At 39.8% G+C, this 20,693-nt stretch overlaps 3 protein-coding genes across 20 annotated transcripts in view; 2 read left to right on the forward strand and 1 right to left on the reverse strand.

Moving 5' to 3' along the window:
* EIF2AK2 (eukaryotic translation initiation factor 2 alpha kinase 2) overlaps nt 1-7,932 on the forward strand; it is a 24,565-nt gene extending 16,633 nt beyond the window's left edge. For 11 of the 12 annotated variants that reach the window (XM_074818271.1, XM_074818268.1, XM_074818277.1 and 8 more), the window contains 5 exons: nt 903-1,095; nt 3,279-3,404; nt 3,950-4,045; nt 5,841-5,903; nt 5,984-7,932. In XM_074818271.1, coding sequence (XP_074674372.1) covers nt 903-1,095; nt 3,279-3,404; nt 3,950-4,045; nt 5,841-5,903; nt 5,984-6,103 — 598 coding nt within the window. In that variant the 3' untranslated portion in view covers nt 6,104-7,932. The remainder of the gene's footprint in view (nt 1-902; nt 1,096-3,278; nt 3,405-3,949; nt 4,046-5,840; nt 5,904-5,983) is intronic. The other variant, XM_074818278.1, reaches the window with a different exon arrangement.
* Nucleotides 1,007-13,973, reverse strand: GPATCH11 (G-patch domain containing 11). 3 transcript variants are annotated; one of them, XM_074818281.1, is made up of 10 exons: nt 13,860-13,973; nt 13,423-13,555; nt 13,111-13,337; nt 12,198-12,239; nt 11,998-12,118; nt 11,186-11,276; nt 9,948-10,049; nt 9,064-9,145; nt 8,425-8,510; nt 1,007-1,270 (listed from the first exon to the last, which is right to left on the reverse strand). In XM_074818281.1, exons 2-9 carry the CDS (start codon nt 13,467-13,469, stop codon nt 8,455-8,457), a joined length of 768 nt encoding a protein of 255 aa, XP_074674382.1. In that variant the 5' UTR covers nt 13,470-13,555; nt 13,860-13,973; the 3' UTR covers nt 1,007-1,270; nt 8,425-8,454. The 3 variants fall into 3 exon arrangements, with proteins under 3 accessions (XP_074674382.1, XP_074674381.1, XP_074674383.1); XM_074818280.1 differs by lacking the exon at nt 1,007-1,270 and adding an exon at nt 5,907-6,319; XM_074818282.1 differs by lacking the exon at nt 1,007-1,270 and adding an exon at nt 5,907-6,319 and having other exon boundaries at nt 13,419-13,555.
* Nucleotides 13,891-20,693, forward strand: part of HEATR5B (HEAT repeat containing 5B) — a 61,286-nt gene continuing 54,483 nt past the window's right edge. For 3 of the 5 annotated variants that reach the window (XM_074818261.1, XM_074818264.1, XM_074818265.1), the window contains exons 1-5: nt 13,891-13,981; nt 16,808-16,976; nt 17,523-17,734; nt 19,384-19,492; nt 20,539-20,688. In XM_074818261.1, the coding sequence (XP_074674362.1) occupies nt 16,851-16,976; nt 17,523-17,734; nt 19,384-19,492; nt 20,539-20,688 (597 nt within the window). In that variant the 5' untranslated portion in view covers nt 13,891-13,981; nt 16,808-16,850. Of the gene's footprint in view, nt 13,982-14,279; nt 14,386-16,218; nt 16,652-16,807; nt 16,977-17,522; nt 17,735-19,383; nt 19,493-20,538; nt 20,689-20,693 lie in introns of those variants that run through there. The other 2 variants (XM_074818262.1, XM_074818263.1) reach the window with 2 other exon arrangements.

Consider the following 20,693-nt stretch of genomic DNA (forward strand, 5'->3'; position numbering starts at 1 on the left):
CAATATCAATTACGCATTTTATGTTGAACAGTTACTGGGTAAAACAGAGGAAAGAAAAGTCCTCAAAGCTGAGGTCCCAGCTTGGAATTCCACTTAGTGCCCTGACCTCAAGGCTACAGCAAGTCCTGAGCCGCTTAATGCTTGTTCTTTCAGTGCCTCAGGCAGCTTCATTCCAGGGCACTCAGATCACACAAGACAAGTAGGAGAAAGTGGTGCCTACTCCTCTTCATATTGTCCTTCCCCTCACCATCTCCAGCCTCAGCCTATCCTATAGGCTGATGGTGAGGGAACTCTTCTTCAAAGTGTGAGGCTGTCAGGGGAGAGAATATATTTCATCTATATTTCCAGCTCTCAGAGGGCTTCTCTAACTTGCAGACTGATGTCAAAGATGGTCACCGCACTACTTTCTTGAAGGGACAGAGTTTGAAAGAATGTGATCATGCTGGGTAGGAGAGGGAGGCTAAAGCTGTGTTTGAGCAGAATAGAGAATACCTGCCAGGGACTTGCAGCAGTTCCTACAGGGCAAGATGGGAGCCAAGGACAGTGCTATTTCTTCCTGTATAGGAGATGCCTCTAGATATGAGGAGAGCAGAATTTGGGCACTGAAAAAACTTTCAGTGTGAACAAGGAAGCAAGCAAAATGTTAGCAATATTCCAGGGGTTTGTAGCAACTGAACAGGGTTTCTTTGGTTTGGAGTTCTATTTATTTATATGTAGTACAAATTGGTCTAGAACCTTTTTTAAAATTAAGGGACTTGCAGACTTTGTTTTGGGGAACTCCAAAAATAATACTTAATAAAAGGAATTTTTTTAAGAGGAACCTGAGAATCATTGGTGGCTTGGGAGGAATGGAGGAATTGTATCTTGCCAATTTCAATATAGTATGTAATTTTCTTTTGCAGGCAGAAGTCAGACAAAGAAACTGTCTGTCTTTTCATCCAAATGGAATTATGTGAACAAGGGACATTGGAAAACTGGATTGAAAAGAATAGACGAGACCTGAAGTATCATGAGAAGGCACAAACCAAATTTTTACAAATACTGAAAGGAGTGAAATATATTCATTCTAAAGAGTTAATTCATCGAGATCTCAAGGTAAGTGGGATAGATAATTAAAGAAAAAAAAGATTAAAATAGTACTTACTGGAATTTCAGAAAATGTTAAATTGTTCTAGTCTTTGTTTAATCTATTACGTACCATAGTAGGATGCCTCTTCTGATGTTGCTAGTGATTAATTGGGTTTTTTTCAGCAACTGGCTGGACTTCATCCTGAAATCAGAAGTTAAACTGGAGGATCTCAGAATGTAGTAGTTCAAAAAATCACTAGTCATCAGTTAACAGGAGTTTTCAGTGTATTATGTGTTACTGAGTCACAAGACTGCCTATTGGAATAAGAAATACTAACTTTACGTGATAAAATAATTAGAAAAAAGAAAGGGAAAAGTTGAGTCTAGGAAGCTTGCTCTTGCCATATTGTATTAGGCTAGCTAAACTATCCATTTATATGCTGTGTTTGATAACAACATACTCTAGTTGCTCTTGTATCATGCATGCATACAAATATTTGAATGCTACTTTTTTGGATAGAAGTTCAGTCTCTACCGGTGCACAATAATAGAAAGATTTTATTTCAAGATAAAGGTTATAAAGGACAAGGTTGCAAGTCTTCAGGGCTTCATATGCCAGCTACAGTGTTGCTTACAGAGTTTTAAATCACTTGCTTTATGAAAGTTGTTAGTGTGGTGGTGTTCCTAAAAAACTGCCGTAGTGGGTCACATTAAATGTTGATCTAGGATGCTGTTCTCCTTGTATAGTGCCTAATTCCAAACACCTAGAGAGTATCAGAGCTGAGAGATGATACCGTGATTCTGTCCTTGATGCATATTCCCTTCCTCTCAAGATTTATAGTAACCTGAAGTTTATGGACTTCTCAAGCCAGAGATTGAAATCTTCTGCATTTTGCATTCACAGTGTAGTTCCAGATCATGTTCACTGCCCACTCGTAGAATCGTCCTATCTTCTAGAGCTTTTCTATCATCAGGCTTATTGCTACAATACTGGAACAGACTACAGACATACACTCATAAAATAATGATTTCCCTAGATGCCTGGGAAAAAGAGGCCTAATAAGTGCCTTCTCACCCATTAATTGTTAGCTCTTCCTACTCTGTGCTTTGTGTTTTCTTGCTCCTTCAGTCCTACTTTATTTTCATCTCAGCTCAGTCTCTTACTTTTTGCTATTCCTATGTATAGCCTATATCTATATCCTATATATATTCATGTGAATCTGCTGCCCTAGTCCCTTATCCATGGCATCTGGCTGTAACCTGCTTCCAAGTCCTATTGCTAACTTGTCTGTCTGCATTTGAATTTAGAAACTTTTCTCCCCATTTTGATCTGCTGTCAACTTAGATGTTTGGCCATCTGAGATCTCCATGTCCCAGAATCAAAGCTGCGGGATAGGTTCAAGCTGGTATGAATTCCATTTGTGCCTGCTATGAATGGAGTCTTTAAATAGTGTAGCCAGGTAGAGGCACTGTATTAAATGTGTGTGACATGGTCAGACTTGAACAGAACTGCATTGGCAATTCTTGACACACAGATCCTGTTAAATACGAAGTCTCTCCTGGCGTTACAGTCCACTGGAGCTTCTTTGAGTAAAAGATAGCGTGAGGTTATTTGGTTTTGGTTTAATAACATTCAGAAGTGTAGTTTCTTTATCTTCTTTGTGAAATTTCATCCAAGCACATACAATTCTATTTGTAGTTGCTTATGACTTTGTCAGATTTAAAAATGGGAAGTTCAATGGAAACTTAAAAGTGATACTGTGAGATGGTGGTAGTAAATCCTAACTCTGCAGTTGATTTAGTACAGATAATCCTGCTGTGCCTAGGAGAAACTATGATTTGAGTGGAATTCCATGTGAGCCTAAGTGCTTTGCCAAGTGCATCAAATCCCAGGGCTAGGATTGAAGGCTAAAAAGCACTTCTGGATATGAAATGTTATATGCACAATGTATTTGAAGAGCATTAAAGCATGATACAGTTATGACTGAGCTAGTGGGGAAAAATTGCACTTAATGTGGCATGTACTACTTAAAATTTAGTTTGTTTTTAAAAATTGAGCTTTTTTCTATTCCCCACCCCATCAGTTTCTTAATGCTAATTTCTCTGAACAATTATCAAGTTTTATGGGGAGCACTTCTGTGGCTGATTATGCTTGACAATGAACCTTGCTCATATGGTGATTTTATTTTTTTTTTAAAATATGTATATAGCCTCAGAATATATTCATATCACGTGAAGATAAAATAAAAATAGGTGACTTTGGTCTTGTGACTTCTGTGGCATATGGGACTCTGACTGAGAACAGAGGAACAAAATCATATATGGCACCAGAACAGGTAATTATTCTGCTGTACTAGTGTTTCTTTAACTAGATTTTCATTATAAACTCAGCATTGGATGTTCTCAATCCTAATCTCAGTTCTAAATCAAGTTGCCTGAAGTTCCCTGGTACGACTGTATATGAGGATAACTACTATGGAGAAAGCTGTCTGCAAGTGTGATTTTATTTTGCTGTGCCTAACCTCCAGGGTCTGAAATTGCATGCTGTAAGGAATGCTCTTGCAAAACCAGCCTCCCAGCCATGTATTTCAATTTGAATTTAGGACTTCTGTTAACTGGGGCATTTGAGTCCTTCTATTTGTTTCATTATTTTTGCCATATCCATATAGGTCTGTGGAAGTCTTAATTTCAGTGTGTTTAATGTGACACAATAGTCACTATTTAACAGGTCTGTAGCAGAAAGCATTAACAACTAGTAAGATCAAGTAGGGCCAGTCCTGTAGCTTTGGGGTAGAAATTTCTACCAACTTCAAATTTTGGTTTAAGAAGTACTGTCCAGTTGGATTTGATGCCTATATTGTTCTTGTGCTAATCTTTGTAGTTCGGGGACACATATGGAAATGAAGTAGATATTTATGCACTGGGATTAGTTTGGTTTGAAATTCTTTCGGCATTCAGTGGTCATGAGAAAATTAAGGTATGTAATCTTTAAATTTAGTCTGTGACTCTTTTGCTTTGCTGCTGGTATCGCACGCTGATTGCAGGCTAGAAGGACTCCGTATATCTAGAGTACTGTGTCTATTTACATTTTCCCCCTGGATTCATTTCTATAAGGCCCATGAGTGCTCACACTTTGGTTGAAATGTAGTAACTGAAGTAAACAAATATTACTGGTTTTATTTCACTTATGTTTTACTGACATACTGACATTAAAGCCTGGGCATGCTAAATAATAATGTCTAGCAAAAAAGATTTCAAGTTTCTGATAAATCTTTATGTTTGATCAGAGTATCTGAAGGGACTACTTCTTCTAATCTCAGAAAATAAAAATTATGAATGGGAGAGTTTCATCTCTGCAATGCTCTCATCTTCACTGCACAGTGAAGCAAGAACAAAGTTTCTATCAAGCCAGAACACTTGCAGTTTTCCAAAATGAGAACAAAAGTGATTTGTAATAGTAGCTTTAATTGAAAAAGATGTTACTTCAAAAAGAAAACCAGTGTTACTCCAGCTTTTTTTGAAAAGCTATCTTTTATGTCTTTTGCCTTTTCTTGGTACTTTGCACATCATTAGTGTAACAGCTTGTATGCTCAAACCTACATGTAGGACTGCATGTAGCTGTCAAGTATCTTGCCTAATGTAAGATATATGTACATGGTTGGACCCAGTAGCTCTTGTACAGTTAGCTTGGTCCTTTTGCCAGTATGGGAAAACAATACCAATGGGTCTGCTCAACTCACAGGTTCAATTTGGCTCTGTTTAGCTACCTTGTAGTATTTTCTAAAACATCTTGTTCCTGCTCACAGCTGACTCTGAAAATGTGTCCACAGTCCCACAGTGTTTACAGTCAAAAGGGCAAGACAATTATTTAGTCTTGTGTCCTGGTTTAACCAGGATAGGGTTAAGTTTCCCCAGCAGTGGGGGGGAGCTGTAGCCGGGTTATTCAGATACCATGTGGGTATCACATCCTGGCGTGTGTCACATTTTCCTGGTGCGGGAGCGCGGGAAGAATCGGTGATTGCGTGGGGTTCGCGCCGCCGGGTTTTCTCTCACTGCTATATTGGTAGATATTTTGCCCTGTTCATTGTTATTACTGTTATTGTTATTGTTGTTGTTTGTTGTGTTGCTATTGCACTGCTGTATTAAACCTGTCCTTATCTCAGATCGGGGCTTTGTATTTCACTCCCTTTGTGGGGGAGGGGCAGCGGCCTCCTGGTCTCAGACCCCGGCAGGGGCTAAACCATTAAATCTTGTTTCCTTAAAGCATAAAAATCTTGTGTCTGTAGGCAGGTGGGGAAGTCATGTGGATGGAAAGTCCTAGGATGGTCTTCAGCTGCTCCATCAGCTTAGAAAATAATTTCACTTAATGGAGCATGATAAACTCTGGATGGTGCTGGCAAGCCCTGCTGAAAGAGCATCATGCAAAAGCAAAGTTGACTATGAGCTGAGTAAATGGCTCAGCTGATGATCACTGACGAGTAGGGAAAAAGCTTCAAGTTCATGGGAGCTGTTATTTTACTGGACACTGATTATAAGGATAATGTTTCTGAAACAAACAACATCATTGCTCAGTGTGAAGCTTTTAAGCTTAAAAAGGGACAGCAGTTGATGAGAAGACCATAAAAAAACAAAAGTACAACTAAATGGAAAAAACTTTCAAACTCTTTTTTGTAGATTTGTATTTTCCTGATTACTTCAGTAAATTATATGGGTGAGATGCCAAATATAATCTATGAAAATATACTGAAACTGTTCTCTCTTATGAATTTCAGGTATGGCATAATGTTAGAGAAGGTAATCTTCCAGAGAGCTTCACCAACCAGTTTCCAACAAAGGTATGGGATTTTAATACATTATTTCAGTTAGTTTATTTATGCATTAAAAAAATGTATTGACATTTTATTTCTTTTTGCAGGCACCTATAATCAAAAAGATGCTTTCAAGAAACCCCTCAGGAAGATACTCTGCATCTGAAATACTTGAGTTTTTTAAGTCTGTTGATAAAGACAACTCACTGAAAACTCATACTCAGTGAACGCTCTTTTAAAAGGCTTTCAGGCTCTGTTTAAATCTGGAGTTTGATGTTTGTTGAAACTGATGAAATAACAGTAAATGTCAGAAGCAACAGCAAGACTTTTCCATGGTGTTTTGCCTTCCTGCCAGTGAGGAGCTCATCAGCCAAAAGGGGCACATCGCCATTCACACCCATCAGCTGCAGACCAGGACTATGTACTGTGCAAGCGGTTTTTACCTGGAAACAGAGGTGGTGGGTGAGACGGACTATATCATGCAATAAGTACAGGAACCTAGTCCTTGTCTCCTAGAAGATTAAGTTGATGTGGTGCTAACTGGCCCGTGGCAAATACCTGTATGCATGCTCTTAACATGTGCTGCATCCATTATCAGTCAATGCTATCTATTGTTTTCCATTGAAGTGCTGTTTTGTGGTGTGTGTGTGTGACTCAAACCTTTCTGATTTGTTCAGTGATGTTTTTAATAATTACCAGAATGTTCCCATTAATACCAAGACTAATTTTGGTAGAAAATATACTAGGAATAGGTGGGGATTATTCTTCACTGAATTTCAGTTAAGGTGAACTTTTCAGCACACCCATTGAACACCTAGCATCTTCAGTGCTCTAGAATTTAAAAATACAGAATCACAGAATTGTCTAGGTTGGAAAAGACCTTGAAGATCATCCAGTCCAACCATACATACTTTTAGAGTAAGCATTCCTTGAGTATTTAAATGTTAAGCATTCAGCTTCTAGGAAATCTAGTTTAATTTGTTCTAAACTTTTGAAAACCTTAGAAAACCTCAGGTTTTGAGTTTTTTTTTTTTTTTCTCATGAAAGAAACATCTAAGGTGCTCTTATATTGTTTCCTCACTAGTAACCATTTGCAATCCTGTGTTGAGAGAGCACCTTAAACATTCTCTCCCACACTGCTAGGTTTTAATCCCTTTTTGTAACTCTGAGGATGCCTCAAACCCTTAACAAGTGTACTGAATACCTCTCATGGCCTTACTGTCAGCCCCACACGAGGTAACAGCAGATTGCCTATTACTCTTTAGCGATAGACTTCTTTGGAGTTCAGAGTTGCCTGGACTGGAAGAATTGTGTGTGGTGGGGGAGAGCAGGGAGAAAAGACAGGCACATGAGTCCTTCAGATGCTTGTCTTTGAGCTGTATCTTGTTAAACTATTCACTGCTGTGGAGCCTACGTAACTTCATAAGGCGAATGAGCAGATACTTCTGAGCAGAAAAATGGGTACTTTGTGTAGTGAAGTACTGGATGCTTTTTCTGGAATGTTAAATTGGTTAAAATGGGGTGCTTTGTAAAAAGGAATTATTATAAATGGATGCATAGTAATTTTTATATTCTTATGGAAATTATTGCTATCTGCAAGTATTTGTTGCTAAGTAAGACTCTTTTACATCCTTTTGTAAGACATGAATTTGTTTTTTTTTTCCTTATCATGAATCATAAATACATACAGCATTTCACTGTTCTGAACTAATTAGTATTTCTTTGCAGTGGTCAAGATCTGGGAGAAATGGTACTCTGACACTTCCTCTTCCCTTTCACCCATAAAACTACTCTTATAATATGAACATTTGTATGTGACAAGCTTTGGGTGAATATCCTTTACAGTTCTCGGACAGAGCACCCATAACACCATTACCTTTTTACTGTTAAGTAATATTGAGCTTGTCCCACTAGGTTTTGATACTTTTTCCACAGTATTTGTATACTTCAGCAGTACCTTTCTATTAGTGACTGTTTACAGTAGCAACTGTTGTTCCTTAAAAATAAAAGGTGTATTAAAATGTATTTTATGTATTAAAAAACCCCAACATCATCATGATCTGGTACTATTTAGTTATGCAAAATGTGCACCTTTACATACAACAGAATATTGATACAAATAATATCATTGTAGTGTTTCACAAGCTTTTTTTTCCCACCAGGTCTAAGATAGTAAAGAAAAAAGTCTTGATGTTTAGTCATCTCTGTAAAGATGAAAAAAAACCCGTTTAACACATACAACAGAAGTAACTAGCCAGCATTTATTCCCTTACTCAAATTTGAATTTTATTATCAGCTGATCTTATTCAGTTGGGCAGGGCATAACCGAAGACTGTGGAAGGCTTAACCTGCCTCTCAATTATGGTAGTTCAATTATAAATGCAAAGTTTTAATTCCTATTAAATTGTGCATCAAGAAGAAAATCCATAAAATGCTTCAGAAAGGAGTTTAACCTGTCAATGTAACTATTCTTCTGCATACTTTGGTGTGAATTCTTCGGTATAGCACAGCTCTGAACTTTCTAAAAGATACTATGAACTATACATACTTATCTAGGCCTCCTTCCTAGAGAAAGGCGCTAGTCATGATCTGCAGCACTGTCTCCAGGGCAGTTTGAAGATAAGTCTTCAGGGTCTACAGGATAAGCAGAGAAAAAGTGAGTAATTCCAGCTCGGAGGAGGGAAAGAAGAAGTTGCTAGAATTACTTGACAAATCCATGTAAAGCAGATTAAACAGAATCCCAGAAGGTTTGCAAGTTATTAATACCAAACTTTGCTTTAAAACAGTGAACACAAATTCTACCCTCTTTGGTGCAGTGAAATTGGATAGTGTCATAAACATTTCAGAAATGTTTATTTCTGTTCAAAAACAAGCTTTTGAAGCTTTTTATGGTACTAGTTTTAATATCTTTAATTTTTTTTCCTAAAAAAAATTTAATATGAATACCAATTTAAAGAAATGGTGATATGATGGATGGTTGGTTGGTTTTTTTTGTGCATGTAAACACTTAAAAAATGGCTTATAATCAAAACATACAAAGCTTTGTGCAAAGAACAGCAGCCTGGAAGGAAAATTTACTATGTAAATTTAAAAGACTGCAGTAAGAGAAACGTAAAGGATATATTGTACTACTTGAGTCTAACTGCATAAGCAAAGTAAAACAGTTACAAGACAGGTTTACTCTTACCTTCATAGGTTGTTCCACACCAAATGCAATAAAAGTGTTTTTCTCTCAGATAGGCAGTCAGGATGTGTAGCTTTTCTGATACCTAGAGATATGTACAGATATGCAATGATCTGGGGCTCACATGACGTAATAGTTTGAGCTACTAGCTCTGCTAAAATAGTTTAACCTTTTGCTATGGAAAAGCTACACAATACTGTAGCTCAGTCAGGCACAAAGTCTCCCGAATTTGTAGCATAGAGCAAAGGAATTCATGATCTCTGGAAAGTTAATGGCTGTTGTTTGCTCATCCTTCTTTCTAGCTAAGAAACGTGCATGGAAGAGAGAGCTAAAAATATTGCCTAGCTACCTTATTTCAAGTATATGATATTTTTGGTGGAATTTTTCACACCTAATCTCTGCAAATCAAACACATAAGGCTAACAATAGCCGTGTAATCTAGTTCTCAAAAAGTGTGAACTGCCAGTGTTCATCTGAGATAATCTGTGAAGCATTTTCAGAAATTACTTAGTAATTCTAAAATTCAGCCTAAGACATGATATGAGGTATCCAAAATTAAAACTCAAAAGCAAATAACTTCAATCAAATATGTGACCTTGTGTATCCTGGTTAAGACAAAAATGTTTAGAATTTAATTTCTAAGCTACTTTTTCCAAAGATCAGCTTCAAAACAGATGAGCAACAAATGAGTGGTTTAATGTCTTACATTTTATCATGTAACCGCTATAAAAATCACTGCTCTAAGATTGCAAAGAGGCCGTTCACTACAGCTTGGAGAATGACATGTATACATATATCCTTTATACAGGTATGTATACACCCATACTTTTTAAAGGAATATTAAATTTAATTCTGAATCAGGCTATTAATTTAGTTGCAGAGCTTACACTTAAGTCTGAGCTTGTGCATTCATCTTCCTTGTCTTCCTCATCTTTGTCTTCCTCTTCAGGTTCTAGCCAATACCAAGTCTCCTTGGGAACATCAATATCCTTAAATAGTGAAGGATTTAAATGAAAATTATCTGCCTTTACAGGTTTCCTTGTAAGATACTGGATAAAAACAATTTCTAATAGGTGAGATGTCAGGTATTAAAACTTTCCTGTATACTATAACCAAGAATTACTAAGGCTGTAGTCAGAAACTATGTACAGCGGTTCACAAGGATTATTCGCTCTTTTTAAAGCAAGTCAATGCATGCTAACATTAAGTTCAGTATGTGTAAGGCTATACAGCAACATAATCTCACACCAAGGCTGTGAACAGATACCCTTTTTTACCAGTTGAAAACATGCTGCCCCAGGTTACACAGTGCTTCCTAGTCCACCTCACATAAAGTTAAAGGAAGAAGAGTCAATGAAGGTGATCTAAGATAATTTAGCCGACTTCATTTAAAGCAGACTAAGGAATATCAAACAACCTCAGCAGAACTTGTGGGCAGTATTAACCTCTAACAGGTTAATAAAGAAAAATACTTTTAAGTTTTCAAGTGGCAAAAATTTATCGTAGATCACTGCTATCACCCATGTTACTCCTTGCAGGTGGAAGGTACTTTGTTTTGGGTTTGTTTTTTGTTTAAATGCTTATTTGGTGAATCTGCTGATTCCCTCAATGATGATCCCCCTCCTTGGAGATACTGAAGAGCTGTCTGGACATGGTCCTGGACAACCTGCTTTAGGTGACCCTGCTTAAGCAGGAGGGTTGTACATGATGACCTTCAGAGTCCCTTCCAAGGTCAACCACTCTGTGATGATATTGCGCCCTCACTTGAGGTAAACAGCACTGTTATTTAGGACGGCCTGACATTAGCTACTGAAAGATATGCAAACAGCTCAAAAGTAACCACAAGAATGCAGGAGCAAGAACAGGTCAGCTCTGATGGCACAAATTAACACGGGTCCTCACATAAGTTACTGTGAGATCAGTGTATACCTTCAAATATCTTAATGGTGCAAACATATACTTTGAAATATTGTAAGAAGACTTAAGTGTTGCCAAACATCAAGACTTCAGGCTCGTTATTCCACCATTTTAGACAACTTCCAAGAATTGAATCACTACTTTACTTGTAGCCTGTTATCTCTAACCTATAAGCCTTCCTTCCCACCCCCAAAAATATAGGTCTCACTTTTTGCATATCTAATTGCTGGCAGGCCCTCTGGCTTTTTCGGAGGTCCCCTTCCATCTTACGTTCTTCTTGTTTGTTTTTGAATCTTATTCTGTTAAGAAAAAGTAGATAGCCAAAATAAGCAGGTAGATAAAAAGGGAGATAGCTTTTCTAAAACAGAAAATCTAAGATTTTAGCTGTACTAATTCCCTCAGACCAGGATAACGAAGTTAAGAAGTCCTTCTGACATTGTTTCTGTGGAATCACACATGTATTTCTAAGGAATTACACCTTTAAGACAGCGCTTTTTTGATCACAGTAGACTGAACACTGTTTCTTCATCAGGTGTCATGTTGTAAGACATGAAAAAAGTGGTTCACTAAACATCTGCAAAAGATACAACCTTCCCTAGGCTTTTCTTCTCCACATGTAACAAGGAAATCAGGAGAAAATAAACCCAATAAAACTTACACAAATTTACCCTGATTTTTAAAACCATTGTAGCAACATTGCTCAGGATTATCTGTAGATTTTATATTAAAAAGATGACACTGTTCTCTGATTTAAAAAGTTGCAACTGACTTGAGGAAAGCTAGTATGTATATTGTTTGAATTATTAACATTTACAAAAGTAAATTATGCAGCACACACTTTTAGCTTTAGTGTTCATTTGCTTTCGCTTTAGAACTGAGAAACAATTACTCAGTATTTCAATTCTTACCTCTCATTCGAAACATTCAAAAATAGCAACACATTAAAAGAATAACCAAACGTAAAGCATAAAAGGAATCGTTGTTTAGACACTGCCTCGAATATCAGTTACATCATTTTACCTGAACTGATCTGCAGCTTGTTCATTTGCTTTTTTTTTCATATGGAGTTTTTGTCTATAGTTTTCTAGTTTTTCTTCAGCTTTTCGCTTTTTTAATTCCTCGTGACCAAGCCCACTTCTGCCTATGTAAGTTCAAAAGACGGACGTAAGCAGTTGAGAAGTTCTGATAACCAACTATGTAAATCAGGAAGTATCACAAACCTGTTTTTATGTTCAGAGGAATAGGTTCAACAATGCCTTCTCCTGCAAGGGAAAAAACAGGTCAGTTTAAGAAATCAGGTCTTTCTCAAACGACGATTTGTGCGGTATGTTCAAGCAGACAAGCTGCTTTTACCATTAAATATGTACCTTGTGATTTTGTTGCTTGGAAGTTGAAAAATCCCAAATCAATGTACATTTAGTGGATTGCAAATGACCCAGCTGAACTGGAACTCCCTCTTTTTTGGCTTGTCTGCTGGATTGCTATGTATTTTTTTCATGATACTACCCAAGTGAAAGAAAATGGTGTTGCCTTGACAGGTATAACATACCTGTGACAAAGACTGCTTTGTTACAGCCTTCTGTAGTATTTTTCATGCCAAAATCTCACAACTTGACAAAGATGAAAAATAAAAAGTATCTGTCTGGGCCAGTTCATTTCCTGATTGTCTGCTAGACATGCTGAACTGGCACAGCAGTTATTGATGCTTTGTTTTACTGATTTTACTTCATCTATTAAGGTTTCATAAGGGCAAGCTAGCGTGCACTATTCCTTCTTCAGAATTCAACTATAAATGTAGAGGGAGGGATTGACTTTTTTTGGAACACTACTCGCTTTGCAAGACCATCAAAACATCCTTAATGCAATTCCTGTAGGCATGTGCATATGGAAGTGCATTTATTGAGCAACAAGTACTGCTGCTTCCCTTGCATCTCTGGATAGTCCGTACCATTTTTATTTCAATTTTCAGAGATTTGCTCTCATCTTTTGTTCTGTCACAACACGTTCATAGTTCAGTAACACTCGGGCTCTCAGAGAGGCATTTATTGACCCTGTCTACTGGCAACTACAACCTGTAAAATACAAAGGTCCCCCTGAACACAGACACATACTTCCACACAGTGACAAGCTTACCACTTTTGCCAAGGGCCTGGCCGCTCTTGTAGCCCATCTTCTGGAGCAAAGCAAAGCCCTTGTTCTCATTGCCCAATGCACTTTTCAATACCAAGTCACGTCTCTCTTTTTCTTCTTCTTTTATACTCTTTTGTCTGTTCTTCTCATTGGCTTCTTTTTGCTTTTCTTCTTTCTGAATAGCATCCTTCATCCGCCTCACCATGGGCAAGCCTGGCCTTACATCCTGCCTAAGAGTTAATAATTCCAGCAAATGTTATCAATTTTTTTTACATGTTTACAATCACTTAAGAGGGAAAAAAGCCACTTACGTACTTAATAAATAAATCAGACATGTAGTCTTCCTCTTCATCGTCCTCCATGCTTAGCACGCATGCCCTGTTCCGACCCCTTTCCTATAAACACCGTCAACGCGCTGTATCACGCATTTTATTTCTCTGCAGGTTACCTGAAACGCAGAACCCGCTTTCAACCAGAGAAACACTTGCTGCTGGGGACGCGGCCGGAGGCTGAAGGACGAAAACACGTGAACCCGGCGGGGGCCGGGACCCCGCCCTCCCCGGTCCGGTGGCCCCCGCGCCAGGCTTCACGCCCACAGCGCGTTTTTCCGCGCTCCTCGACCAGCGGCCGCGACGCCTCTCAACCCCCGGAGTCTTCGCCCGCTCCCAACGCGCCCGCAGGCCGGGAGGGGAGGGGAGGGGAGGGGAGGGGAGGGGGCGGCTGAGGGCACTCGCAGGCACCCGCGCACTCACCCGGCTCCGATCTGTTCGGCCCGGCCCGCTCGCGGCGCCTGCGCGCGGCCGCCTCCACCCGCCGGCGCCTGCGCGCCTCCCGCTTCCTGCTGCGCGGCCGCAGGTGTCTCCGCGCTGCCGAGGTGCGTCGGGGCCGGCGCCGGGCCTGGGGTTGAAGCTGCTCGTGTCACGCCACGCCAGGGCGCGTGGGGGGCTGAAGCGGCCGAGGCCGCCGGTGATCGGCCCCGCGGCGGGGGGGGGGCGCCTCGCGGCGCGGGCCGGGGCGGTGTGGGGGCGCGTGCAGCGGAGCGTGCCCGTGTCCCACCCCCGGGGGCCGCGGCCGCGCTGTCACGCCTGGCGCAGCCCGGAGCTGGCGGGACGCGGCCGCGCACGGTAGGAGCCGTGACCGGTGACGGCGGCGGCGGCGGCGGCGGCTCGGCCCGGGGGGCTGCAGCGGAGCGGGCCGGCGGGTCCGCGCTTCCCCTCCGCGGCTCGGTTCGGCGCCGCTGTCTCTGGCTGCCCCGAGAGGAGAGGCGCCGGGGTTCGGGTGCGTGTGGGGGGCGGCCTGCCCCTGTGCGCCCGGGGAGGGGGTGGGGGGGAACGGGAGGTAGGAGGCTTCTGGCTGCTTTCTGGCATTATGCCTTCGCTCAGGAATTGGCGCATAGCTGGCGCGGTGGTGCGGTCTTGAGGGGGCTTTGAACCAGGCAGGGTGCGCAGGGAGAGGTGCTACAGCTTATGGACCGGTACAGGTAGAAGGACCCAGGCACAGAAAGCTTTTCACCTGAAGCAGGTCTTTAGGAGGATGTCACTTCTTCTAAACTTGCCCGTTTTTCAGCTTTTTCAGTTAGTCTACTGAAGTGCCTGCGTGGTGAAGGCCTAAATAGTTGATCTAGGCTACAGAAAAACAGCTGGAGAACAGAAAGGAACTCTAGTCCATCTGGACATTTTATAATCTCTATAATGCTCCAGCGTAACTTACTGGATGCAAGCTGACGTTGGTAGGCTTTTGCTCTACATCCTGTGGGAGATAACGGTGTATTTATTACTTGTAACATCTGCAGTAAGACCCAGCCCTTTCCAGAATCAGTAGAACTTGGTAGGCATTTTTCACTGAATTTTGGAGCAAACCTTTGGCCAATGTAGATGAGCTTCAGATTGCCTCCTTGCATAGCTGTGCGTTCGACTGAGCCTTCACTTAGCTGAATATTCATGTGATTGTTCTTATATCTGATCCCTTGTGCTTCAGCGGCACAGCTGAACGTATGTGTGGATTTGGTTGCCCAGAACTTGAGTCTTCTGAACTTAGATGAAGAGGTAGGGGAGTATGTGGAAGGTGTCTAGGGGGTTCATGGCTCTAAAGGCCAGGCGAAAAGTGAAACTTTTGTCTGGGGAAGAAAACAAGTAATGAGCCGTGCTGTCATACGGTACTCCTGTGCTGTGCGGGTGTGATAAGCAGCGTAAATCTCTGGGAGGGTATCCAAAGAATCATAGTGCCATCATTCATTGCGGGTATCTCTGCTCTCATGTAAAGGTGTTTCAAGGTGATGTGTCTGTGCCTTATTGGCAGGTAATACCTCCTCAATTCTTTATAATTAAAAAAAAAAAAAAGCCAGAAAATGTCTTCAGAGGTGTTGGGGGAGGGCTGTGTGTGCTTCCGTATGTGGCTCTTCCACCTTTGCTGGGTGCAGGGAACAAGCTTAGTATGACAGACATTGTGATGCTTTACTTTTGTCAGCACCAAATCATCAAGGTGAATTTAGAACTGCTGTAATACTAATATGTCACTCTTTACTACTGTCTAATCTGGGGACTTTAAAAAAAGTAAAATTATGTAATTTAAATCGCTTCATTTGACTTTAAGAATTTGTTGGGTTTGACCATGAATGAGGAAGCAGCTGTGAGCACTTGAGAGTGCAAGTGGAATGGTGCAGCTGTCAAAAGATGATGTCTTGCATAATACTCCTTAGTTGCTTTGCTTTTTTTGTTTTGCCTGAGATCCTAGTTTCAGCATGACTGCATCAGGATTTGGGGTTTTTTGTTTTTTTTTTTTTTTTTTTTACTTTTTGGGTTTCTTTTTGTTGAAGATGGTTGACTTAAATTTGTGATTTCCAGATAAGTTTTGTTTTTTCTATCTGTTCTGCATTAAACAGCTACACTTGGTGTAAATGTGGTGTAAATGTGGTTTGCTAAGGTTAACTTGTCTGCAGAGTATTTGCTTACACTGATAGTGTGCTTTTGGTAGTGCTTTGTTGCTACCCTTCATTCACTGTTTGAGCAGGATCTCCAGTGATTTGTAGTATTTTGCCTGTTGGGGACACTTGCAGTCATTGCGCTGCTACTTGGCATGCCAGGCTGTCACACATAAGGCTTGCTGGGTTTCAGAGGGCTTATTTGTCCAGCACTTAAAGCAAAGCTAGTGGGATCTGGGAAGGCTTAGGTCAGTGATGCAAATACTGTCACTGTTCCTGCCTCTCTCAAATTTTTGATGGGTGGAAATTCCTATTTGTGATAGGCTTATCTCCTTCTCACCTTGTCTGTTGAAGGTGTTGAGAAGGTGGCCAGGTTCATGCCCAAGCTTCAGGAGTGTGGAGAAGAGTCTTGATTAGGGACAGTCCTTATTTTGTGATATGTAAGAGGAGACAGTGAGGTGACTCCTTTACCTCTTTTGTGTGTTTTTTTTTTTCTTTAAACAGGGACTTCAGTATATTTTTCTTGGCTAAGAGTTAGCACCCTGAAGTTGCCTATAAGTGCTGTTTTTACAATTAACAACTCTGTTCTCTGAAATACTAATGGATGTACTCAGTTGTAAATATGTGAGTAGTTTTTATGTGGGACTGCTTAGCTAAGACAAGCCTAAGCAGTCTGGAACCATGATACTGTAATCTGTAGATTTCATCTTCATATTTTCTTTTGATTTTCAAAGCTTTGTACTGCTGTACTTTATACTAATATTTACATTTTTATTTCAGAGACGCTACACAAATTTACAATAAAACTGGAATTTAACCAGTTATGGAGCTGGCTCATAGTTTGTTACTGAACGAGGAAGCATTAGCTCAAATCACAGAAGCAAAGAGACCAGTCTTTATCTTTGAGTGGTTAAGATTTTTGGATAAAGTGCTGGTAGCTGCTAACAAGGTAATTTTTTCCCCTTCTTTCTAAAACATTTGTATTAATTTCATGCTAAAGGAAGTTGACAGGTAATGGCCAGGTGATAACTGTATGATTTCAGATTCAGCCTGAAGAGCCTCTATATTAGTTTATAGCTTTTAAGTGTTTAATTGTAGGCAGTCAGTATGACTCTGTTATATAACACATAGTTTGGTTTGAGTTCTTGATTGTCCTAAATATTTGGAAGGCAAAAACTTCCCTCTCAGAGTTGGAATTCTTGATGGTAAAGAGGATTAAAAGATGTTCTAGGCATGTGTTACTGTATTTTTAGTAAGTATTTTTTAAAAAGTAAAAAATAAATAATAAATAGGGTAACAGCTAATTCTGAGCATTTAGCATCTGTCTCTTTTTATTGAATATATCTCAAATCTCTGTGAGACAAGCAGTTTGCTGAATTACATACAAGTGGGAGTGGTGTAAGATTTACTTCAATCTGTTATAGGTTTTTCTGCGTGTTGGACGGAAGACACAGGATTAAATGATTCATTTTATTTGTTTTTGGTCCATTAACAGACAGATGTCAAGGAAAAACAGAAGAAACTTGTAGAACAGCTAACGGGACTCATCAGCAGTTCCCCTGGGCCACCTACGCGAAAACTACTAGCAAAAAATCTTGCTGCTCTCTACAGCATTGGAGACACATTTACTGTTTTTCAGACGCTTGACAAGTGTAATGACATCATCAAGAGCAAAGATGATACTGCGGCCTACCTGCCCACAAAACTGTATGTTTAATATTATTAGTGAAAGAGAAGTGATTTCTAAGCAAAGTGGTCCTGGATATTACAGAATAATCTGCCTGTATATGTGCACATTATGTTTACTTATATTTTGCATGCTTATTTGGAGTTCACATATGCTTGATAGAGCAGAGAAAGGGGCAGGACTGAGATTGTGGAGGACAGGACTCAAAGGTGACACATACGTGGCTGTCTGAAAGTGAGGTGCTTTCCTCTAGGCAAGGGACTGTCTTATGTTTCTTCACATGCTTATGTCATGGAGAGAGTAACATTGATGAAGTAATGCAATGAAGAAATTCCACCAGTGGGATTATTGCTGATGGTGCTTAGGTACCCCACTGGAGACGGAACCTGCAGATTGTCAAAAGCATTATCTATGCCCAGAGAATTGTAGCCAAGTTCCTGTTTTTTCACCCCATCAAACGTCACCTGTTTATGTTCCCCTGCTCTGATATACTGTGCGAGTTTCTCCAACAGGGTCTGTGTGCTTGGATGTGTGGGTCCATGTATGTGTGATCCAGTTTGTCTTTACTTACAGTAGTCTCACTGGTAGGAATTTGGTTAATGCCACAAACAGCTTTTGCTTAAACTGTTTTTAGCACTTTTCCACATGTATTGCTTCATATGTTCACAGTGTCTAGTGAACCCCAGGTTGGGCTTGCCTTCAGACATTGTAACAATGGGATTTAACAATAAAATCTGAAATAGTCACCGTTTGGGCAGATACTGTCCTCCTTTTATTTGAAGCTGTTGTAACTCTGTGAGGAACTTGTATAAGTGGGAAGGGTTTGTACTGTAACATGCTCTGAAACTTGGGTTATCCACTCAAGTGGTAGCCCAGAAGGGTTTTTACTATATGATTTCAAACTTCAGTTTTTGATGTTTGTGCAGAAGAATTGTGTAGGAGACATGCCCATTAAGGGGTAGGCTGTAATGAGTTGTAACACATAGCTTTGCTAAAAAGTCATTTACCCAAGAATTTCAAGTTTTAAAAAAAAGCCTTGTTCCTTTGTGATGAAAAAGTGCATGTTTTCAGGAGCTGCTTCTGTGACTGTCCTGGAGCAATTTGTGTTTATAACTGCAGTACAGTGTTACTTAAAATATTCCTAACCTCAAATGGCAGGGCAAGAAAAAACTATATAACTGTAGATCCAGTGATTTTTACACTGCCTAAAATTTTTCTTGTGTTATGCAGTAATTTATGCATTTTAAGTTCTTAAGCTTAAAAAAACCCCGTCATTCAGTATCTACAAAACTGTGTCAGGATATATTAAAGGGTAGGGGTTATCTTGCAGGTGCTTGGAAAAGACACAGTTTATTGAAACACAAAACCCTAATCTTGCTGAGATTTCAGCATATACTTGTATTCTCCAGAATTTTTCACTCTGTGGGTAGATCCTGTAATAATATCCCTTCAAACACATTTGTGTTCTTAGAAGCTAATAACTTTTCTGTTACTTTTTTTGTAATCAAAAAAAATGCTTTAAATGCACAGTGTTAAACAGCCAGTATAACTAGTGGATAATAGATTTCTATTCATCAATGATGATTAAAACATACATTTCTGTTTAAGTAGTTGTCTTCATTTAGATGATACAGAAAAAGACTACACCAATTAATGTCTTCTTTTGTAGGGCTGCTGTGGCATGTGTTGGAGCGTTTTATGAGAAAATGGGCAGAATGCTGGGTAGTTCTTTTCCAGAAACAGTGAATAATCTTCTAAAGTCTCTGAAAAGTGCAGAGGTAAGTTTTCAGATTATGTTACATATTTTATACATAATTTATATATATATATAAAAAATATCTTTCTATTTAAACTGAAGCCTGCTTCTTCCAAAGGTGTTTGCCAAAATGCCTGGATTGTTTGCCTTCTACCTAGAAAAATGCAAATCACTTATATAAGTTAGTATCAAGTTAAACATGTGCATATATTTTCACTGCAGAGAGTTTAGAGTTTTGTCATGAATATTATAGTAGTTATTTCATAGTGGCATCAGTAATTAAATTGCAGAATGGTTATATGAACCATTTCTAACTACTGTGTTAGGATTTCTGCTTGTGTACCCTGAATAAACATTCAGTTGTTTAAAAATGAATGATAAATACTTTTTTTGCAACAAAGATGTTCTTCTGCATGTGAGCAGGATACATTGTGGCTTGAAAAAAGAGTGTGTGCTAATGTTGAGAGAATGTGTCCTGGGCTGTCAGTGGGTCTGAGCTGATGGAAATAGCTCTGTTGGGTTTTTGTTTGTTTTGGGTTTTTTTGAATTCTGTGACAAGTTGGAAGGAGTACTGGTTGTGTGGATCTTCCCCTGGCAGCTCTTTTCTTTGGCTGTGTTGTCATACCTGTATGATTTTTTTGTTTGTTTGGGGTTTTTTTTGTGTCCTTCAACTGTAAGTACCTGCCTGTGTGCAGGTATAGTAGGAAGCTGTTGACTACTTGGGCTTCCTCTTCTCTCCTATCAACTGTTTTTCCTTTGTTCCTGAGGCTACAGCAGAAAAATGGTGTGGCAGGACAGAAGCATCTTGTCTAGGGCCAATTTGTTGGATTGCCTGGGCTCATCTTAATTTATGTGACAACTGAGGCAGTTTTAGTAGAGCTGTGTGTGGTGCTTACCGCTATCTAAAACCAGCTAGGTATCGGTTGTATATGACTTCAGTGAACTTTGTTATCAATGTTTCCAAAAAAATTCCTGCACAAAAGCAGGAAAATGCAGAATTATGCACCTGGTTCTTGATAGAAGTACTGTGTCCACAGTTTTGCATAAATTTTTTTTGTGTGTGTGCAGTCTCAGGGCCGCAGTGAAATACTGATGAGTTTACAGAAAGTCCTAAACGGACTTGGAGGAGCAGCAGCTTCTTGTCACCGTGATATTTATAAGAATGCCCGATCTCTGCTGACGGACAGATCTATGGCTGTACGATGCGCAGTGGCTAAGGTGGG

This window comes from Strix aluco, chromosome 3, assembly GCF_031877795.1.
Source record: "Strix aluco isolate bStrAlu1 chromosome 3, bStrAlu1.hap1, whole genome shotgun sequence".
Classification (NCBI taxonomy): domain Eukaryota; kingdom Metazoa; phylum Chordata; class Aves; order Strigiformes; family Strigidae; genus Strix; species Strix aluco.

Coding starts and splice junctions, on each gene's coding strand:
- GPATCH11 (XM_074818281.1), bottom strand. CDS start 13,469: ATGGAGGACGATGAAGAGGAAGACTACATGTCTGATTTATTTATTAA. Junction 12,240..13,110: donor CCAGGCCCTTGGCAAAAGTG/GTAAGCTTGTCA, acceptor TTTCCCTTGCAG/GAGAAGGCATTGTTGAACCT. Junction 12,119..12,197: donor TCCTCTGAACATAAAAACAG/GTTTGTGATACT, acceptor GAACTTACATAG/GCAGAAGTGGGCTTGGTCAC.